At 33.4% G+C, this 21,742-nt stretch overlaps 1 protein-coding gene across 4 annotated transcripts in view; it reads right to left on the bottom strand.

Annotated features, from left to right (window-relative positions):
- Window positions 1-21,028, bottom strand: part of SECISBP2 (SECIS binding protein 2) — a 79,045-nt gene extending 58,017 nt beyond the window's left edge. For 2 of the 4 annotated variants that reach the window (XM_051998187.1, XM_051998180.1), the window contains exons 1-6: window positions 20,855-21,028; window positions 18,739-18,887; window positions 12,625-12,877; window positions 12,272-12,398; window positions 3,208-3,431; window positions 2,412-2,487 (exon numbers count right to left, since the gene is read on the bottom strand). In XM_051998187.1, the coding sequence (XP_051854147.1) occupies window positions 2,412-2,487; window positions 3,208-3,431; window positions 12,272-12,398; window positions 12,625-12,877; window positions 18,739-18,887; window positions 20,855-20,890 (865 nt within the window). In that variant the 5' untranslated portion in view covers window positions 20,891-21,028. The remainder of the gene's footprint in view (window positions 1-2,411; window positions 2,488-3,207; window positions 3,432-12,271; window positions 12,399-12,624; window positions 12,878-18,738; window positions 18,888-20,854) is intronic. The other 2 variants (XM_051998194.1, XM_051998202.1) reach the window with 2 other exon arrangements.
- Between the last annotated feature and the right edge of the window lie 714 nt (window positions 21,029-21,742).

Genomic DNA, 21,742 nt, shown 5'->3' with positions numbered 1-21,742 from the left:
AATTAAAATATCATGGAGCCACAGTCAGGATTACACAAGATTTGTCAGTTTTTATATTACTGAATCACAGGGCTTAGAACATAATATTCCAGAATGCAAACAACCAAGAATCACCTACCCAGAAAAACTGAGTATAAACCTTCAGAGAAAAAAATGGATATTCAACAAACCAGAGAATTTTCAAGCATTGTTCAAGAAAAAACCAAAGCTGAATAAAAAATGTGACTTTTAAATACAAGACTCAAGAGAAACATTAAAAAAGTAAATAGAAAAGGAAATTATTAAGGGACTTAATAAGGTTAAACAGTTTACATTCCTATATTGATTTGTAACTCATAAAATTTTCTCATTATTAGGGCAGTTAGAAGGAGTATATATAGACAAGGCACAGATCCAAGTTAAATATGAAGGGATGACATCCAAAAAAATATAGGGATGAGGAAGAGGAATGTATAGGGAGAGAGGGAGAAGTACAATGAGCATAAATAATCTCACAAAAAGGCAAGAAAAAACTTTTACATGGAAGATAAGAGAGGTGTTTGTAGAGGGGAGTAAGTAAATTTTACTTTCATCAGAAATGACTCAAAAAAAAAAAAAAAAAAAAGAAATGACTCAAAGAGGGAATAACATACATATTCAATTGATTATGAAAAAAATTTTGCAGCAAGTTTCTCTGATAAAGATCTCATTTCTGAAAATGTAGAGAAATGAGTCAAATTTATAACAATAAGAACTGCTCTCCAATTGATAAATGATCAGAAAATAGGAACAGTTTTCAGATAAAGTAAAGCTACCCATAGAAGAAAAAATACTCTAAATCAGTACTTACTGGAGAGATGCAAATTAAATCAATTTTGAGGTATTACTTCATATCTACTAGATTGGCTAATAGGACAGAAAGGAAAATGACAAGTGGTAGAGGGAATGTGGGATAAATGAGACACTAATGCACTGTTGGTGGAGTTGTGAACTGATTCAACCACTTTGTAGAGCGATTTGGAACAATGACCAAAGGAAAATAAAACCCTGTATAATCTTTGAACTAGCAATACCACTACTAGGTCCATATCTCAAAAAAGATTTAAAAAAAAAAAAAAAGGTGATAGAACTATATGTACAAAAATATTTATAACAGATTTTTTTCTAGGGGCAAAAAATTGGAAGTAGAGATGTTTATCAACTGGGGATTGGCTGAACAAACTGGCATATGATTGCAATGCAATACTACTGAAATGTAAGAAATGATGAGCAAGATGCTCTCAGAAAAACCTGGAAAGATTTATATGAGCTGACACAAAGTAAAATTTATTATGTATAAAGTAATAATAGTAATTTGGGCTGCTATTCAAAATTTCCCCTTGGGGAAATTGTCTTGACTAAATTTTTTTCCTTTTTATTGCATGAATATCAAACTTTCCCCAATAACTATAAAGTTAATCTAATTAGACTAGAAACAATGTTCTTCTCTTAAGGTAAAAAGGACAAACAATGGATTCAGTTAAAAAAATAACAGCTCAAATTCACGTGGCAAACACACAAAATTAGAAAGCTAAAGGTCAAATTGCATCCCTATTCACTTTGATTATCTTTAATATCAGCAGTCAAAGATCACTAGACTTCAGCTATCACAATAACTGGTAATTTATTTCTTTTTAGAACACAATTGTATAAATAAGCACAGCAACATTACTTCTTAGATACCCATGAAACTCTATATACAAACAAAACAAAAGGATATCCATCAAGATATTGCTAGGTAAATTTTATAAGCTAAACACCTGTCAGAAGATTGCTGATATCTGACAAGAGAAAAGAGATTGTTCTACATTATTTGAAAGTATGCTGGCAGTATTCTTGTATTTTTCATCTTAAATTATCACTTAAGTGAGTCATTTAAAAAAAAATCTAACAAACCTAAAATAAGGGCAATTTGAATGTTCACTTATAAGAAGAGTAATATGAAAATTCAACATACTTAGAATATTCTTATTTTATTTTTGCTCTTTTAAGAAATATTAAATTTTGTTCCCATTCTATATAGGGGGAAAAAATCATATTAAACTTCTCTCAAAACACTTTCTTTTCAATCTAGCCAGGATTGACAAAAAAAAGCATTTAATTTCATTCAATCTCCCCCATAATTGCAAAATATTTCATTTGTAAAGTTTCCCTCTTTCCCCTCTCTGTCCTATTACCAAACCAAATGTCTGCAACATTTCTTTTGTTCACTTTAAGCCCAAGAACTCATTTTCATGCTTTAATATTTTTTGTTATATTTTAATAATTGTCCAAAAATTCTTTAGTAATCTTTAAGTGGTTTGGAAAATAGCCAAAATTAATTGATAGCCAGTTAAATCTGGACTTTACATAAATCACTCATATTTTAAAATAATCTATAAAGGAACACTTACCTCTTGTAGAGGAAGGGGAATTCGCATCATTTTCAGGCTCAGATGTAGCTGTTTCAGCTTTCACAACTAATTCTTCCTAAAACAAGGGAATTTTTCTTATTATATGATACAGCAGGGAATCAATTAAGCCACTCTCACTGGGGAAGACTTAACATGAAGTGAAACTTGAATTAAGCAATATAATGACTACAATGATGCAAACAGTACACGAATACAATGAAGCAAACATAAATTACAAAAAACGTAAACTGAGTATTAAATAGTCACAATAATGACTAAGCTTGAATATTTAGTTTCTATAACATAAAGAGGTCAACCTATTGCTCATGTTCTTTTTAAAGATCAACTTTACTCTTGGATTGCAATGACTAAATAATGAAGCATAATTAATTTTTTTTCTGTCACAAAAGTTAAAGTAAGACAAATTATGATAGAATGGATTTATAACATAAAAATAATTACATAATCTCAATTATGACTATAGTATATAAATTCTAAAACAGTGGTTCCTAACCTTTATCAATATGAAAATTCTTTAACAAATTTTTTTTTCAATGCCATACTTAACAACATAAAACAGTACCAATGAATTTTTATATTTTAAATAAAAATAATGAGCGAAGGGAGAAATCCAAAATGACACAGATACTCAAAATTTTTTTCTATTTTCTCAGCTTTTTAAATTACAGGAATAAGTTTTAGTAAATGATTAACTCAAACAAAATTATGTTCACATTAATGATGTAAGATATTTTGACACTAAACTTAAAGCATGAATAACAAAACCTTAACTAACCTTTGGTAATGTAGGTTTCACCACTTCTCTTAAGAGGGATATATCACTAGCAGTGGAGCTCAAAGGTCCCCATTTGGGTTGCTTTTGTAATTCTGGCATGTCACTGTTCTCAGAACCTTGTAGTTTAGGAAAATCCAACAGCTTAAGTTCAAATTCAGGTTTGGAAGGAGACACATTTTTTCGATTGGTTTTAGGTTTCCTGTCTGCACGTTTATGATAAATCTCTGTAATAAGAGGATTAAAATTAAGTATAAAATCAGTTCAAAAAAGTTTTTGATTATATTCAATCAAGACTCAATAATAAAGTAGCAAAGACTTGATAATTCTTCAAACAATTCTGATATAACATTTGTTACAGAAAAACTATAATCTTTACATGTAACAATACAATAAAGATCTTGAAGTGCTAATTGTTAGGAAAATGAGTTTGTATTTCTAGACCATGGCCCCATGGAATGATGGGATTTTGACCCAGAAATGAGTACCCATAAGGAAAGATGGCAAAAAATAATGGATGGTAGTCTTACAAATCTAATCTAATAGGTCAGTAACTAAAGAGAGAAGGAGGAAAAAAGTTACTTAAGTAGATCTATTGAGCTATCATATAGAGAGTAACTACAACCTAGGAAGAATAGCAACAAAGAAGCCAAGTAATTCATAGGAGGAAAAATCCAAGAAAGGAACTAGCAGTAAAATTAAACATCAGATAATGTAACCAGAGAGCTGGAAAGGACCTTGAAGGACATCTAGGATAGAGAACTTTGTGAGAAATTTCCATTTTCCAGTGGAGGTCAGCAATTTCTTTGCCTCAACTGAGGATCTTAGAGAAAAGTTGTCTACAGCAGAGGTGTCAAACTAAGGTTGCCAATATTAAGATGTAATTGGAAACTGTTTAACAAAATAAATATAAATATGACAGATGTTAATTATGTGATTTTCTAAGTCAATATGTAGCCTAGAGATGTTTTAATTTGAATTTGACACCACTTGCGAAGAGCACACAAAGAGCTGATTTGCAAGGGGTCATAAAACCAGTATATGTCAGAGGTAACCTTAATCCAGAACCTTCCGGTTCAGAAGTTTTATTCACTATGTTACATTGACTCTATACACACAATATATTGATTACAAGTAAATCAGGCTTTTAAAACAAGGACACATTTCACCACCCACTTATCAATGAAATTTAGTAGGAGAGAACTCATGTCTGGAATGTGACCCTGATAGAATACAACTTATTAAAAAAAGAGATAAAATTAAAATGGGAAGAGGAAACAAATAATATTGTACACATTAGGTATTACCTGAGGAAAACCAAAAAACAAAAGAATAAAGTATTTTGGGTAAAAAACACCACACACACACACACACACACACACACACACACACAAAACAAAAACCAACCAGCCAAAAAGACTGTGTGAACTGAGGGGTCAACTGTCTAGCTTCTATATATCTATTCCAGCCAAAACCCTAAGTTCTCATCACATTAAATAATGACCAAGAAGTCCAAAAAGAAACTACAAGCAAATGACTTCTTCCACTCCAGAACTAAACAGAAAGTCAACTAGAAAAGCCCATAAGGGCTATCAACAAAGCCTGGGACAGCTCAGGTGAAGGGTTATGAGGTCCTGAGCACTTTGTCCTGATGATCCAGCACTCCAAACTTCAAAGATTCAGGAAGGGGTTGGGAGATGAGTGTCTAACCTTAGAAGATGGAGATCCACACGCTGACTACCCTGCTGAAAAATACAGCAGAAGCTGGTGCCTGGCCCCGGCACAAAGTCCCAGTTCAGGAACTAAGGCTAGAGAAATAAGTAAACCAAATAAGTCACCAACAAGTATCAAAAATGATTACTGATCTAGAGATATCCAAAAAGCAGCAAGTCATTCTCTAACAACTACAAGTAGAGAGTCAAAGGAAAAAAAAAAAGTTTTTTACAAATGACTTCATGATTACCTACTGCCTAGAAGATATGAAACAAAAGATTTAAAAAATAAAAGTTCTGAAAGAAAAGAATAAAGAGAATAAACAGCTTAAAAGAGAAAGTGATAGATGGACTTCCTAAAAAGTAGAATAAACCCAGTAGAAATCAATGGCTCCATAAGATGATTTAAAAAAAGAAATTAGAACTCTGACAACTGAAAAAAACAGAAGGAAAAAAAAATATAATTGCCAATATTGATAACTTAACATAAAGGGAAAATAAGAGCACTATTTTCACTGCAAGAAGGTGGCACAGTGAACAGTGATAGGTCTGGGAGTCGGGAAGACTTGGGTTTAAATTCACCCTCAGACATTTACCAGTTGTGTGACTCATAGCATGACTGCTTCAGTTTCCTCTTCTATGAAATGATAATAATAGTACCCACCTTCCAGGATTGTTGCAAAAATAAAATGAAGTAATAAGCACTTTGCAAAAAACTTTGAGTATTATATACATACTAGCATTATTTTTTATTATCAAATATTTGCTGGCGTATACTTTGCAAAGATCCAGACAGAAAAAATATTAAGAGCTGAGGAAACATCACGAGCCTACAACAAAGGCATAATATAGTAGTGATGAGATTTCAAATATCCAGACTTTTTACTGGCGCTTTCAGGAAATGGACAATTACTAAATTCAAATCTTACCTTAATGATAATTTCATTCTTTAAAAGGTAAAGGAAGTGATAAGAAGACCTTTCTTTTGATTTGATGGAATCATTTTAAAATTTATGACAGGAAAAATAAAACAGGGCTATAGTCTGATATATATCTTCAAGACTGAGAGATTGGAGAATCCTTCCCACCTAAAGTTCAAGAAAAAGTCCAGCCAAAAGGAAAACTCTCAAGAACAAAATTCTAAAGACAGAAGAGAAAAATCTTGATTAAGATTAAGGTAAGTTGTCTAAAAAGTGCCAAAGCTGAGAATAGTAAAGACAACAGAAAGGATTTGTTTTTTAATTATATGAAGGATCCAAAAAAGTGTTAGAACATTAATGTCCAGAGCAGAAAGGATAGAGAAGAAAAAACTGATCAGCTATTACTTAAGTTTCTTTTGCTCAGGAGAGTGATCTTTATTATGGAAAGGGGAGAACAAAAATAGCTAATAAGAGGCTGAAGCCCAAAATCAATAAGAAGAAATTAAGAAATTACCTAGCTGCCTTATATTCCTTAATCAAGAAACTGATAATGAGAGCTGAAAAAAAAGCTTTAGAAAATATCTAATACAACCAGCTTATTTCACAGATGAGAAAACTGAAGCCCAGAGAAAGGGAAATAACTCACAGCAAGGAAAGGAGATTTAAAACCAGGCCTTCACTCAATAATAAATACAATCTTTATTCTAACATATCAACCACCTTATTTTACTGTTCAAAAGGCTGATTAACCTGATAGATCATTGGAATACTGGAAATATAATTTATCTTTAGAGTTCAGCATACATAGTATTGGAAAAAAGATAAAAGAGATGTCAATTAAATGATGATACAATAAATTTGAAATTAATCAATGATTGACTAAACCAAAAGAATAGTCATAATTGCCTAAAAAAGCTTAGTGTGATACTCAAGGAATCTATCCTTGGCCATATGCTTTTTTTCTTTTTTTTCCTCAGTTACTTAGTTACACAATGGCTAGCATTGCAATTAGAGTCAAAAAGATTAGTTGAATACAGCCATAAGACTAGTTACTTGTGTGACTCCAAGCAAATCATTTAGCCTCTCTAAGCCTCAGTTTCCTTATCTGTAAAATAGGGATAGTAATAGCACCTATTATACACGGCTTTATAAAGATCCAATAATATAATATTTGATTGCAAATAAAACCTTAAGGTTCTATCTAAATGATAGCTTTTTTTAGTGAAAATTTTATGTAAATTACATGTAAAAACAATTTTAAACATAGCTTTAAAAAAAAAAAATTGGAGTTCCAAATTCTCTCTGTCCCTCCTCCTTGAGAAATCAAGTAATCTGACATGTAATCATATATAACATATTTCCACATTAGCCATGTTGTGATAGAAAACAGACCAAAAGAAATTTCACAAGAAATATTAAGTTTTTTTTTTTTTAAAGCATGCTTCAATCTAGACTAAGATTCTTTCCCAGGAGGTACATAGAATTTATTATTTTAAGTCTTTCAGAATGCTCTTTGATCATTGTAAAGATCAGAATAGCCAAGTCATTCAGCTGATTTTCTTACAATATTGTTGCTACTGTCTTCAGTGTTCTCCTGGTTCTACTCATTTCACTTTGCATCAGTTCATGTAAATCTTTCCTAGTTTTTCTGAAAGATATTGCTCATTATCATCATTTTTAATAGCACCATAATACTCCATCACAATAATAAACTACAACTTGTCCAGTCATTTCCATATTGATGAGCATACCTTCAATTTTCAATTCTTTATAACACCAAAAAGAGGTGATTTAAATATTTTTGTATATCCAAGTCCTTTAAAAAAAAAAAAATCTGAGATATAAATTTAAAGTGGTATTGCTAGGTCAAAGGACATGCACAATTTGATAGCTCTTTGGCAATAATCCTAAATTGTTCACCAAAATGGCTGAATCAGTTTACAATCTCATCAACAGTACTTTAATGTTCCAATTTTTTCCACATTTCCTCCAGCATTTATCATTTTACTTTTCTGTCACATTAAGTCAATCTGAACACCTCAAGAATTATTTTAATTTGCATTTCTCTAACCAATAATGATTTAGATCATTTCCTCATACAACTAAAGATACTTTGATTTCTTCTGAAAACTGCCTATTCAAATGCTTTGATCATTTATCAACTGAGGAAGGATTCTTATTCTTATATATTTTAATATAGTGCTCTATAAAGTTGAGAAATGAGATGAGGCTTTCATTTGAGAAACTTGCTATAAAATCCCCTCCCGCCCAAGTTTTTTGCTTTCCTTCTAATCTTGGCTGCACTGATTTTTTTTAAATGTATAACCTTTTAATTTAATGTAATAAAAATTATTCAATATTCTGTAGCTCTTGCTTGGTCATAAATTCTTCCCTTATCCATAGAACTGACAAATAGAACTGTTCTCAGCTCTCTGAATTTTTGTTTATAGTTTTGTTTTTTATGCTTAAATCATGTACCCAATTTGACTTTATATAGTATGAGATATTGATCTATGTGTAATTTCTGCAAAATTTTTCCAGTGTTCTCAGCAATTTTCATCATACAGTAAGTTCTTGTTCCCAAAATTTGGGTTTTTAAATCTAACTAATTTCATTGCTTCAGCACTCTTATTTCTTAACTAGTACCAGATTGTTTTGATGATTATCACTTTATAACACAGTTTTGAGACCTGGTACAGCTAGGCCACATTCCTTTATCTATCTACTTTGGTAAGTTTTAAATCTTTAACCAAAAAGGCTTAAAAACAATTCAGATCTTCATAGATTTTTTTTTTTTAAGGTTCTTCCTTTAGCCTGTTTCTGGCAGTGTCCATATCAAATACAGGATTTAAAGAAATAGCAAGGGGAATGTAAAAAAAAAAATTCTCTAATTCAGGTTAACAATGGGTTAATAGAATTAGCACCATAAGGTTTGAAATAGTTTTCATCATATGCCAGTTATTGGCATAGCAAAATTTAAGTGACTGCACTAAATTATAATGAGATCTATTTTATAAAAGATTTTTTTAAACATAAAGAAGCAGCTCTGCTAGAAGTTGCTCTGAAAAAAAGAAAAAAGGCCATTTCTAGGATACTCAAGAGGTTTTTCAGAAACTAGATGACGACATTAAGAGATGATTTCAGAAACCAAACAACTGCATGAAATATCTTAGTCCTATGATATGATGTGCTGAAGAAATGAACATTGGGAATGAAATATTAACAAAGAAACTGAATATTCACCCTGATAGCTCCTTCCCCATACACTGATTTCTCTATAAGGCTTGCCTGCTGAAGGAATGACCCCCAGTTTCTCTCTGTTGGTCTCCCCCTTCCTTACATTGTTCCCACTATAATCAAACACCTAAATTTCATAATTAATTATCCTTAATGAAGTGTTTAGTGCTTTCAAGTCTTTCTCTATATCTTGCTGAGTCAATTCCAAGACTGAGCTTTTGTACCTCCTTTTTCATATGGCAAATTCTACTTTTTAAAGAAGTTCTATTCTTTAGTGAATTTTCAATCTTTTTCCATTTAATCAATTCTTTTTGAGGAGTTCTCTTCGGTGAATTTTTGTGCCTCTTTTACTATTTGGCCAATTCTGTTTTTTACACTGCTATTTTCTTCAGTGTTTCTTTGCACTTCCTTTACTACTGAATCTCTTTTTTATAGTTTTCTTAAACCTCTCTTAAAACTCCCCTCCTTTCTCCTCTACCTTTCTTATTTAAGTTTGAAAATTCTTTTTTGCGCTCTTCTAGGAATATTTTTGGCCTATGACAAATTCACATTTTTCCTTTGCATGCAGCTGTTTTAATTTCATTAATTTCTGAGTTTATGTATTGATCTTCTTCTGTCACCATAACAATTTTCTATGGTCAGGTTCTTTTTTTGTTGTGTGTTCATTTTCCCAATTTATTTCTTGACTGAAATCTGCTACTGGAGTGGAGGAGGCATTATCCTAAGTTCTAAGTTTTTTGTGCTTTATTTCAGAGGTAGTTCTGGGGACTTGCAGGTTTTTGGTTCTTCCAAAATAATATGATCTAAAGAGAGCTGTGATCACTGCTCTCCTGGACTGTACATAGGTCTAGAATGACAATAAGCACACTTTTCACTCTGGAACTGTGACCAGATCTGCATTTCTTGGCAGTCACAAGGGATGGTGACCTAGTGTTCTTTCTTGTCCTGGGACAACAACCTGGAACTTTGTATGAGCAATGCAACAGAATCCTTTACCCACTGCCAGCAAAGGATCCTCCATAATCTCCTTTCAACCAATCAACTGTCCCACCTCTCTTACCATATGTAGGCTAAGACTCCAAAAGTCACAGCTGCTAATGCAGACACCTCTAAGACCAACTACTGGCTTGGTAGAGTACAGCCTACACTGCTCAACAGGGCACTCTACCCTACAACTAGCCCTGAAAATGGATGGCGCTGGAGTGTTGGGCCCATACCCGGCCGTCGCTGGCAATGGGCACAAAGCAGGAACAGAAATGTGTTATTTCCTGAGAACGGATTCCGCGCGGGAGGAAGGCGCGAACTCACTCCTTGGGGACTAGGCCGCGACAGTAGGAGGGCCGCTGCAGTGGGCCTGGAAGCCTAGGGCGTGGGCCCGGGTGGAGCTGCCGCGGGTGCAGATCTTGGTGGTAGTAGCAAATATTCAAACGAGAACTTTACCCAGGTAAGACAGACCTTTCCTGCTGACCTCCCAAGATGTTTTAGGTTGGAATATTTTTTCACCTCAACTTATTTTTAATTCTGCTGCTCCAGAATGTTTTGAGGTGTTATTATTAAGGTGTTTGAGGGGAATTTGGGAGAGCTGAAATGAGTTCATGTTTTTACTCTTGCATGTTGGTTCTACTTTTTCAATAACAGCTATTTCTAAAGGCAGAGATGTAGGTTTCTCAAATTAGACAATACTCAAAATTCAACTCATTATCTCTTCAGAGAGTAATGAAGCTATAGAGATATAGTGGGAGATGAAAGTTTTAACTTTAACTGAAGGAGAATGTTGGAGGAATAATTCCCACTGATCAAAATCAAATAACTGAAGTTTAAATATCAATCCTTTTTTATAGTGAGCTAGAAAAATCAGTTATAACCCAGTAAGAAATGAGGTTAACGGATCCCTATAATAACCAGGAAATTCAAATTAATTTCCTATCAATCAAGTTAAATTTCTTAACCACTGGAAAAACTCACAAGACTTTAATTTCATTCACAACTTAACACTTTGAACTGGGATTTTCTGTTAAATTCAAAGCAATAAATAAAGTGGAAGTAGGTCATGATATGCAAGTATTTCTCTTTCAAAAACTTTCAAAAACTATAGAAAATAAAATTGTTGGTTGAAAAGGAATGGATGGTCTAATTTAAATGTCCTAAAAGACATTTAATAACTTCATGATACATGTTTTTCATTTTATAAATTTTATATTTATTTTAAGTATTGTTGGAGAAGGTAACAAGCATTTATTAGGTATCTATTGTATGCCAGGTATGTAAAAAGTTTAATCATGTACAAAATGTTTTAAGTTTCTTTATGAAATCTTTACTTTTCATATTTAATTTTTTACATAGTAAACTCTAGAATATATTTCACATTGAACAGGAGGTCAAGTTTACTGAAAGGAAGGGGTAGAGAGTAAAAAAGGTTAGGAACCCCTGGCATATATAAGCTAGAGAGATGCCCTGAGAATCAGAAAAATCTAGATATAAATCTCACCTCAGCACAGAAGGATTATATAACAGCAAACCAGTCACTCTCAGTGCCCCAACTAATTGTTTAAGACAATAAGATGAGAAAAGGTACAGATTTGCTTTTTGGCAAAGGAAATTCTTCACCTAAAACTTCCTTTATTGATGAAATCAAAAGTTAGACAAAATACTAGTCTGTGAGCATAAGTATCTTCCATTTACCTTAAAATAGACTTGAAATTCAAATAAAAGCAACTAAATCATTACTTCCAATCATTATCCATATTCTTTTCCATACTTTAAAAAAGTCCCAGAATCTAGCTGGAAAATTAGGAAATATGATATTCTGTTCCAATGGTCAAATTTGCATTGCAATTCAGTTCATAGTGCTCCCTATCAGTCAAATCATTGATTAAAACAGTTACAGCAAGAGTTCTTCTAATCTAGAGATTGACAGGATGAACAAGAATACTTCATCATATTACTTACTACTATAATGAACACTAATAATTTTTGTCATTCCACCCCAGCATAATGCCTGTCAGGCAAAATGACGTCAGGAAGGTAAAGAAGCATAAAATTGTTCAACTGAAAAAGAAATGTCCAACTTCATATGCCCCAAAAAGGCCATTAGTCTGTTAGCTTGCTGAAGGCCTGAAAACAGCCTCTATCCTTTGTTATTCTGTTGCTTGTATTCTGGATTAATGTTGATTGTCCCAGAGCTAATTACTTTTTTACCTGATTTTGAACTACCTTCAGTGTGGGTAGATATCTGATGTGAACCTTGAACTGGTTTTATAACAGAGGATGAACTTCCTTCGATCCTTTTATTATTTAATTTTTGCTCATCACATGTTGTTCCTTTCTGCATGAAAAAATAAGGGACATGAAATTAGAAAAATATTCCTATAAAATTTTTTAAAACAATACGTTGTTTTTAAGCAAATTAAAGATCAACCTAACATCCAATTTCAAATACTTATTAAAAGGGATAAACAATGCGTGTGTTATAAGTACTTACCAGCTTATTATTTATAAATATTATAACTATAATTTTAAAAACATATAGTAAAAAGACAGCCTCTACTAACCTTAAACAGACTTTTAGTTTCTTGAGGAAGAGAACAAATTTGTTCATTTCTGGATTTAACTATTCGCACATTACTATAATATTTGGGATGATTATAATCATACTGTGAGCCAGGTACTGAACAAACACTTTGTGGAGACACAGACGAGTGAGAAGAGGTGCACTGGTGATCAACAGCAGTATCAGGAGATGAATATTGAGATGAGAAAGGTGAAGAAGATCCAAGAGAGACATCTTCAGTATAAGCCTTCTGTCTAAATAAAAATTGTATACTTTAATTGATGATTTTACATAGCAAAGCAAGCAGAGAGTAATATAATAGGAAATAATTATGACTTTTTTACTTAAGGGATCTAAATTTTTCTGTAATGTCTAGAAAATTTTAAATTCTAGCAGTTAAAAACTCTTAGTCAACAGTTCAGTGCTTCATAAACATTTTAACATTTCTTATTTTGCCAAGAATCTTTTTTCCCCTGTACATATGTATACATATGTAGCCAATTTTACATATGTAACATTTTCCTATGGTGGAAAGGTTTTTCTTTTAAATACACTTTAAAAAATTACTTCACTCATAATTCTCTTTATATATTATGTGCTTTTCAATGACAGATTTGTAAAATGACATCTTGGGGGATGGAGAAGCAAGAATTCTTAAATAATTCAATGACTTCATAGATCCTAACAAATTATAAAATAAACCCACCACTAAATAGAGACATTTAATATTCTATTAAAAAAGATTTTATCAGTACAGGACTACTAGATCCTCATTAATTCCATCAGAATCATAATTGTTTCAAAATCACACTGTTATAATAAATTCTGCTTTAGCCAGGAAAATATCTTGGTATCTCATACTGAATATGGAAGTCTTGAAGCTCATCATTACTACCTATCCCAAAGCCACCAAGAAGAAATAAGCCCACCACCCAATGTTGTTTTTTTTTTTTTAAAGCAGTAAATATGGTAGAGTTGAGAGTTCTCCTAAATTACATAACCATCTCCTGCTCCAATTCTATATTATACTATATTTACGGTCCGTGAACTGCAGAGTATAATGGATATAGAATCAAAACAACATCAAGTAGCATGTAAAGGGGCTATTTTTGCCCAATAGACCTCTCACACTTAGTGCAAGCCAACACCAACTATTTATTTTGAGATGGTTAACTAATCCTTACCCTGTATCTGCTCTTACACATTAAAATATCTTATAGATACTTCACTGAGAGCCATCAAAAATTACAGAAGAAAAGTAACAGAAAAGTTTTCCTGGATGCCACTGTCTCAAGATGACAACTTCAATTTATATATCAATACCTACCTTTTACTAATAGAGAAAATTGGCCAAAATGAGTCAAAAGTTTCAGTAGAAAAACAAATAAACTAAATCTGACAAGCAGCTGGTAAAAGAAACATCATTTACATCTGAAAATTATAATTTTTCTTTACGGTAAGTGACAATCATCACAATAAATAAATAAATGAATGAATGAATAAAGAAATCCTGGAAGCCAAGATGGCAGAGAACAGGTCTTTGAGCTCTTCCTTGAGTTTCCCTCAGAATCAACATCAGATCCAGGCTCTGAATCAGATCAAGAACCCACAAATATTTGGAATGTAACAAATTTCCAGTAGAAGATCTTTTGTAAGAATTTCAGGAAAGATCTGTCTCAATTGGGCAGGAGGAGAAGCAGCAGGCACAGTTCAAGAGAAGCCTCTGGGAATCTACAAGGAGATTCTTAGCAAAATACAGCAGTATTGGCTACTCTGTCCTAATTCAGAAGCCAATGAATCAGCAAACTAGTTGTGAGACCTTCCAAGCCAACTACAGAAGGCAAAGAGAGAGCCCCTGAATCCTGGCATAACAGGTGGGACTTAGCCAGGCCCACTCAGCATGGAAGGAAGCCAGCAGCACCAGCCCCAAAGCAGCATGAAGCCCTTTCACTTATAGAGGAAGCTTGGGACAATCTCCCCTTTGCCCTAAGAGCAACTCAACCTTTAAAAATGAACAAAAGAGCAAAATGAATTCTGACCACAAATAACTATTATGGACACAAGGAGGAACAGATCTCAAACTCTGAGGACACTAAAAGCAAACCATCTCTAAATGAAACCTCAAAAGGATATGAGTTGTTTTCCAAAAGAGAAACTATCTGAAGAAAGTCACTCCATAAAAAAATAGATTTGATGAAATGGAAAAAGAAAACAACTCTGAAAAACAAAATTGGCTTAATGGAAATTGAGAATAACTCCCTAAAAAATAGAACTGGTAAAATGAAAAAAAAAAATCTCTGTGAGTTAACTATAGCAGAGGATTTCTTATAATAAATCAATAAAATAATATCACCACTGGCCAGAAATCAATTAGAAGCCCAAGTAAAATCCCATCATAAAAATCAAAAGCTCCACAAATTATTTTTGATACTATGATCCTCATTATAATATATGGCTAGATATTACAAATAGCTTGCAAGACAGAAAAAAAGAGATGAAATAGAGTCTTCTTTAAAATGAATTAACAAAAATTACTTACAGTCTGAACCATTCATTTTGGTACTTCATCATATATTGCCCTATACTGTCATGTTTATTTGAGGTCTTCTTTAAAACATTACTTAACATACTTTTAAACACTCTTTTAGAGTAAGATTAATTTCTTTTGCAATTCATCCTCTCCCCGACTAAAACTAGTAACCTAGTCAAGATCCTTAACATAGAAACTGATGAATCAAAACTGTTATGTGTCTAGGAGAAAAAGAAAGGCATCCCAGACATTCCACACCTCCCAAACTTAAATCTTTTATTGAAATCCTGCTTCTTTATATATTCCAGTTAGTTTGAGTAGATACTATAAAATTTTTAAAAAGCGTTCAGGTGAGAGTAGAATATTCTGAGGGAAAGAAAAAGCTGAATGTATGAGAAAAGAACAGAAGAACAAAGACAATCTAGATACAATCAAATAGTGTGCTATAGTTTGGATTCATAACATTTATTTAGCTACGCAACTTATCCTCCCTGGGCTTCAATTAGTTTTTTGAAATAAGGGAGTTGACTCTCTAAGTAGCATTCTAAGTGTAAATGTCTATTTCTCCTATGAGATCTCTCTTCTCTAAAATTAAAAACTCCAACTATCTGTTAGATTCCGTCCCTTTAAATACCTAGTAGATTTTTGAAAGAAAAAAAAAAGCCCTATCATGGTCACAGACACTATTCTTTTCCTCTAGAAACTACTTAGCTTCTGTTTTTAAAAATGTACAGTTCTCCCCAACTTTCAAAAATTTGTCATTTAACTAAATTAGCCCCATTATCTTACTTTTTCTTTCCACTGCCATCCTGACAATCTGGCTTCCATTCACAACTCTTCAAATCTCAGGCTCTCCCAACACCAAATTTTGAAAATTTTATTCGGAAAGCCTTCCTACTTCTTCCCGCTTTATCGTCAACATATTCCCTAAGATTCAATTCTCAACTCTTCTTTTCCCTAGCAGACCTCATCCTTTCAAATGATTTGTCTAAATATTTTTCAAAATCTATACTCTAAACTGTTCAATATTATTACTACTTAAATATTTTGCTGCAACCCCAACTTCAACAATTCTGAAGTGGAAATCACTCTTATATTAACTTCTGGATGAAAAAAGCTACCTTTGTTGTTATAAATTGCAATTATACTCAATTTAATAAAAGAAGTGTTGAAAATCAAGTGTTGCATAAGGGCCTGGGGTAGGTTAAGTAGAAAAATGAAAGCATGAATGCAACAAACAAACATTAAAGAAATGTTACAGATATGAGGAATGGAGAAGATAACTTTAAGGCTTACAAATAGATAGATAGATAGATAGATAGATAAAGAGAGAGAGTTTTCCCCTAGAAAAGGAAACCAATATTGCTCTTTGTTAGTCAGATTATTTTTCCAAAAATCTTTTATTAATCTGAGAGACACAGAGAAAGAGAGACAGATAGAGACCAACATAGAAAGAGATCTCAAACTAATAAGTAAAGTGAAAAGGATAAAAAGAGTGCTCAAGTTTACTGTATGGATTCATTCATTTAATTTTTCAGATTCAGATGCTCTGGTGAATTGGCATGCTTTGTTTAAGTAAATGTTTCTTCTTCACAATAGCTCAGATCGGAACCTCAAAATATACTTCCTCAGACTTCTGTAATAATGATCCCCACACTAACTTGAGACCAATCCTACATCAAACTTCCCTAAGAAGTGATGTCACATCAATAAACATACATGCAGAAATGGCTTCAATTTCTTTAAATGTAATTTGGCAAAAGCACAGCTTTTAATATTATTTCATTATTAAATATATTAACTCATGCTATTATTTAAAATCAAATACAATGTTCTTATGTTGGTGTTGGTATCACTGGCACAAATCATAATCCCTTTACACCTCACAGATGGTCTTCAAGAAATGCTATAGCTGGAAAATTCCTCATCTTGTAACCAATACAGTAATGAACCTCTCCAAACTTAAGCTAGCTGGACTCAGAACACAGACTTTTACTCACAGACTTCACAGTTCAATAGAACCAGAATATGTTCACCACTGGCATAAAGGAGAAACTTAAGGAATATCTTTTCGTCACGGTGAGGTATTCAAATAGGACCTTAATGAAAATCTCAAATAAAATATAAATTCTGAAAAAACTGCTGTATTTTTGTATATTTTTTTCTTCTTCAGTATAACAATCACCAAAGTAAATCGTTAGAGAAAAACGATTCATAGATCATACAGATTCACAATGGAGTCATGTATCCCCAATGGACACATGAATGAGTCATATATTAAAGCTGACCCAGACCATAACCTTGTATATCTAGCATTAAGAAATGTATTGACAATTATTTTATTGAATTTAAGTGCCATAGTCAATCTATCTAGTTAGATGTGCTTATTTTATGAAGTTTTTACAAAATGGTTTTAAAAGATTCTAGCTTCTTTCTCATCCATTCTAAATTTGTATAACCATAACAACAAAATGTTTTGAAATCAAAATATTTATTATAGTTTAATATTTTTAATAGTTAAAAATTTTCAAACTTTCTGCTTGCAATTATTGGTAATTGCAAACAAACAATTCATTACTGCCTCCACTTGGAGAATTCTCTCCAAGGTCTCCCAGAAAAGTTGTACCTTCCTTCTCACTCACAATAGAAAAAGTTCATATTATAATTAGTACTACAATTATATTACCTATACTTAAAGGTTGAACAGGCTTTTATGATCCATTCTATTCATCAATGAAAACATTTCTAATGCATTCTGACCTTCAAGAATAAAATGTTACTTCTAAACTAGGGATATTACTGTACTGATGAAAATCCCCAAATCTTGGGAGTTCATTAACCTAATTCTCTTAGAGAAAAGCCAAATCTAGGAGGTTAATTAATTTGCCCCAAATCATGAAGTTGTTTAACTAGCAGGGCAATACTGGATTAAGAATAAGGATCATTTCAGCTCTGGAACAAATTAGATGACCTCAGAATAAACCATTTAACTATACTGGATCCAAGATTATCAATCCATTTAAGATGAGGAAATTTAAGTGAAAATAAGATTTTTTTTTGATTCCTATAGGATAAAAAAATTCTCAAGAAGACAGAAAAAGAATAAAGACAAAAAGGACAACTAAAACCAATAAGCTACTGAATTAAGACTTCAAAATAGACTATCTTTTTCATTAATGAAACCCAAGAACACAGAGAGATAGTATTAAATTCTTATACAACTAGATTATATGATGTGTCATCACTTTTCAAGATTGCAGAACTGAGTCACACTGCAACCAAACATCTTTACAATTAGCTAGCCTCAAAAGATTTCTTCTGCTTGCCTTTTTTCCCCACTGTAGTAAAATCACAGCTCATTGTTCCACTAAAACAAAATACACAGCTGAAGCCTTAGTCCCTCAGTGTATAATAATGAAATGTTTCACTACATATATCACTGTATTATATCCCAGACCTGTTTCCAACCTAACTCTCAAAGTCTACCATTAAGTTATTTGTATCAAATTTGAAAACTTAATGAAAGTCAAGAAGTCAAGATATAAAATTCCCTCTATAAGGCATGACATTTAGAAAGATACATACTCAGTCACAGGTAGTTCCTGAACAAATGGATAGCATGTAGTTGCGAAGTTAGGGAAGACACATGCGCCTGAGGATTCTGACCATGCCACATTAAGCACAGCATATTTTGGGACAAACGGTTTGACATCTGCTGATAACTTGATGCCGCCCTGAGGAAAAAAAGGGGTTTTTTGGCTACATGCATTCTGAAATCAACTGAAAAAATACACATACAAAAAACCTTCAAAGAGATCAAACACCACAAGGGTACCATTGAAGCTCACTGTGTTAAAGAATTGTTTCCTCCTATTTTTGAAACAATTAAAATACATTTTATTGACCAATCTTTTTTCCCCTTCTATACTTTGTATTAAGTATAATTCTGAAATATTAGTATCAGTTAAAAGTTCATGGGGAAAAAAAAGTTGTTTTTTTTTTTTAAAGTTTTACATTATGACTGTGCTTAAATAAAATGGGAGAAGTAGGAATCAGGGAAATGCAATTTAAAGACCTATAGTAAATTTTCAATTTGCTGTGATTTGGTCTGCCAAGAGTTTTTCTATGTATCATTTTCAAACCTGGGAAAAGATATATTCACCTCCCATTTTTGGTTGTAAAGAATGTCTAAGAAACAATGATAGTTCACTCTGAAAGTTAAAACGTACATGTGACATTAATAAAATATTCCAACATATGCAAAAAAATTATCATAAAATATTTTGAAAATAAAGCAAAATGCTAAATTTCTGAAGATCTGATGAATATAAGTGACATACTTTGTGAGCTCTAAATTACCATTTTCCCCTCAAATACGAATATGTCTAAACCATTAAAACATTCTAGCAAAATATTTCTATATAATTATCCACAAACAGTACAACTTCTAGAATTTTGTAATTTAATCTCTTGTTTCAAGAGACAGACAGAGAGAGAGAGAGAGAGAGAGAGAGAGAGAGAGAGAGAGAGAGAGAGAGTGTTTACAACTGCTGTTGCTGAATTTCATAAATATCATCATAGGAAAATGTTTTAATCAATTTATCAAGCTTTCAGTTAAGGCCAAAACAAACCCAAACACCCACAAAACCCAGGGTTCCATCTAGTGGTTAGAGTTAATCTCAAGTACATTTTTAAAAGGCTTTAAAAAAGAAAACTTTGGGGAATTTTAATAAAGACTTTTTCTCCTAAACATTCCCAAATCCTTGCAGAATTTGGTTCATTTTTGTAGAATGTCTGATTTTATTCCCCTAAAACTCCATCTACACACTATAAATTGTCACCTCCCCAGCCATTTATGTTCTGGATTTTTTCAGAGCTGAAACTAAAATGTCAATTGACATGCCCCTAGGTTAGAGGGCTAGTAAAAGCCAGACGTAGCATTTGAAATTCGGGACTTCAGATTCCAAAGCCAGCTCTCAATCCACCAGGCAGAGCACTCGTAAATGCTGGCAAAGTCGTTCGGTTTTGTTTTTCTCAAAAGCCAGGACAGTTCAGAGCGAGAAACCTCTAAACTGAGACTCCTGGCCTCAGATTACAACGCAACTAACATTTATGATTGTAATCCTGTCTTAGAATAAAGTCAAAGGATAACATGAGTCGATGTTTAGATGCGTCATCGATTTATGCTTTTATTTTATCTGTCAAAAATATAATATTGTTAATGGACAGGTGGCACCATTAGTACGCCCTCAGGAGATTTTGGGCCGGGGTTCCAACAGAGATTTTGTTTTTAAAAGAGCGAAGAACAAACATAAATAAATGAATATGGCTACGTAGACAAACACACAGAGAGCCGAGGAGTAAGTACCTCAAGGCCCAGGGCAAAGGCCAGGGACAACGAAAACATCCAGTCTCTGGATGGGGGACAGAAGATCCACGTCAGCCAGGTACCACCCCACCCCCCACCCCCCACCCCTCGGGGCCCAGACTCGAGAAGCCTTGAGGGGGCGGGGAGAAGTGGCGAAGGGTCGGTGCAGGTATGCACAGTCGGCTTCCTCCTCTTTGCCCGCAGGACGACCTAGCTGGGGCGAACAATAAGGGGGTTCGGAGCAGACACAACCAGACCCAAACTTACGGAGCGTCAGCTCTCTCGGGAGATCCGGGCTAACGGGCAGCCAAATGCCCTCCCTGCCGCCCTTACCTCGTTATTGGGCTCCCTTTTCCCCTCCGAGGCCATGGCGGAGGAGGGGTAGAGGAAGGTCGCTTCTCAGGGAAAGCCGCAGAGGAGGAAACACACCTTCACTCCTCCCCCTCCTCCTTTCTTCTTCTTCCTCCTCCTCTTCTTCTTCTTCTTCCTCCTCCTCCTCCTCCTCTTTCCCTATTTCGATCGACGCGAGGAAAGTGCGTCACAAAAGCGCGACTCACGCCTCCAAGACAGGCTTCTCTACCCGCCGCCTCCTTCTCTGTGCGCTTGCGTTCTTCGCCAGAATTTGGGAGCACGTGGACTTGTGCCCACGTGGGCTGTCCTCAGTTTCCTGCTTAGAGATTAGTTTTCCCCAACTCCGAGAGAACCATGAACTCCTAGGTTTCGCTTACCTCTCACTCCAGAATCCACCGATAGTTTTTCACTTTAGGGAAGGAAAGAAAACTTTTTTTTAAAAGTGTTGATAATTTTATTTTTCCTTCCCCTTCATTTCCAAGTAATGCAGTTTTGAGCAATTGAAGCTTAAGTTTTAAAAATATTTTTAAATATTAATCATTATTTACTCTAATAGTAAAACATTACTATAAAAGCTTAAAAATATTACTTAGGCAGTTAATAATTATGGTAATTTAATTGTAAACAAATACCATTTAAAAGACTTTAAAGCTTTAAAACTTATTAAAGCTTAAATTACACTAAAAAAAATTTTGGATACTATATCCCACCCCTACCCAGCAACATATTCCTTGTAACAATAAAAAGACAGGGGAAACAGTTCAACAAAACTTGATGCAACACATTAACTGTGTCAGACAGCATTATGCAAAGGAAATCAGAATGGTGAGCTGTTCATCAGTTAGAATTATAAATTGTATGAGAGAACAT

This window comes from Antechinus flavipes, chromosome 1 (genome assembly GCF_016432865.1).
Source record: "Antechinus flavipes isolate AdamAnt ecotype Samford, QLD, Australia chromosome 1, AdamAnt_v2, whole genome shotgun sequence".
Lineage (NCBI taxonomy): Eukaryota > Metazoa > Chordata > Mammalia > Dasyuromorphia > Dasyuridae > Antechinus > Antechinus flavipes.
Note: the sequence above shows the minus strand (reverse complement) of the source record. Positions and strands in the feature narration are given on the sequence as shown.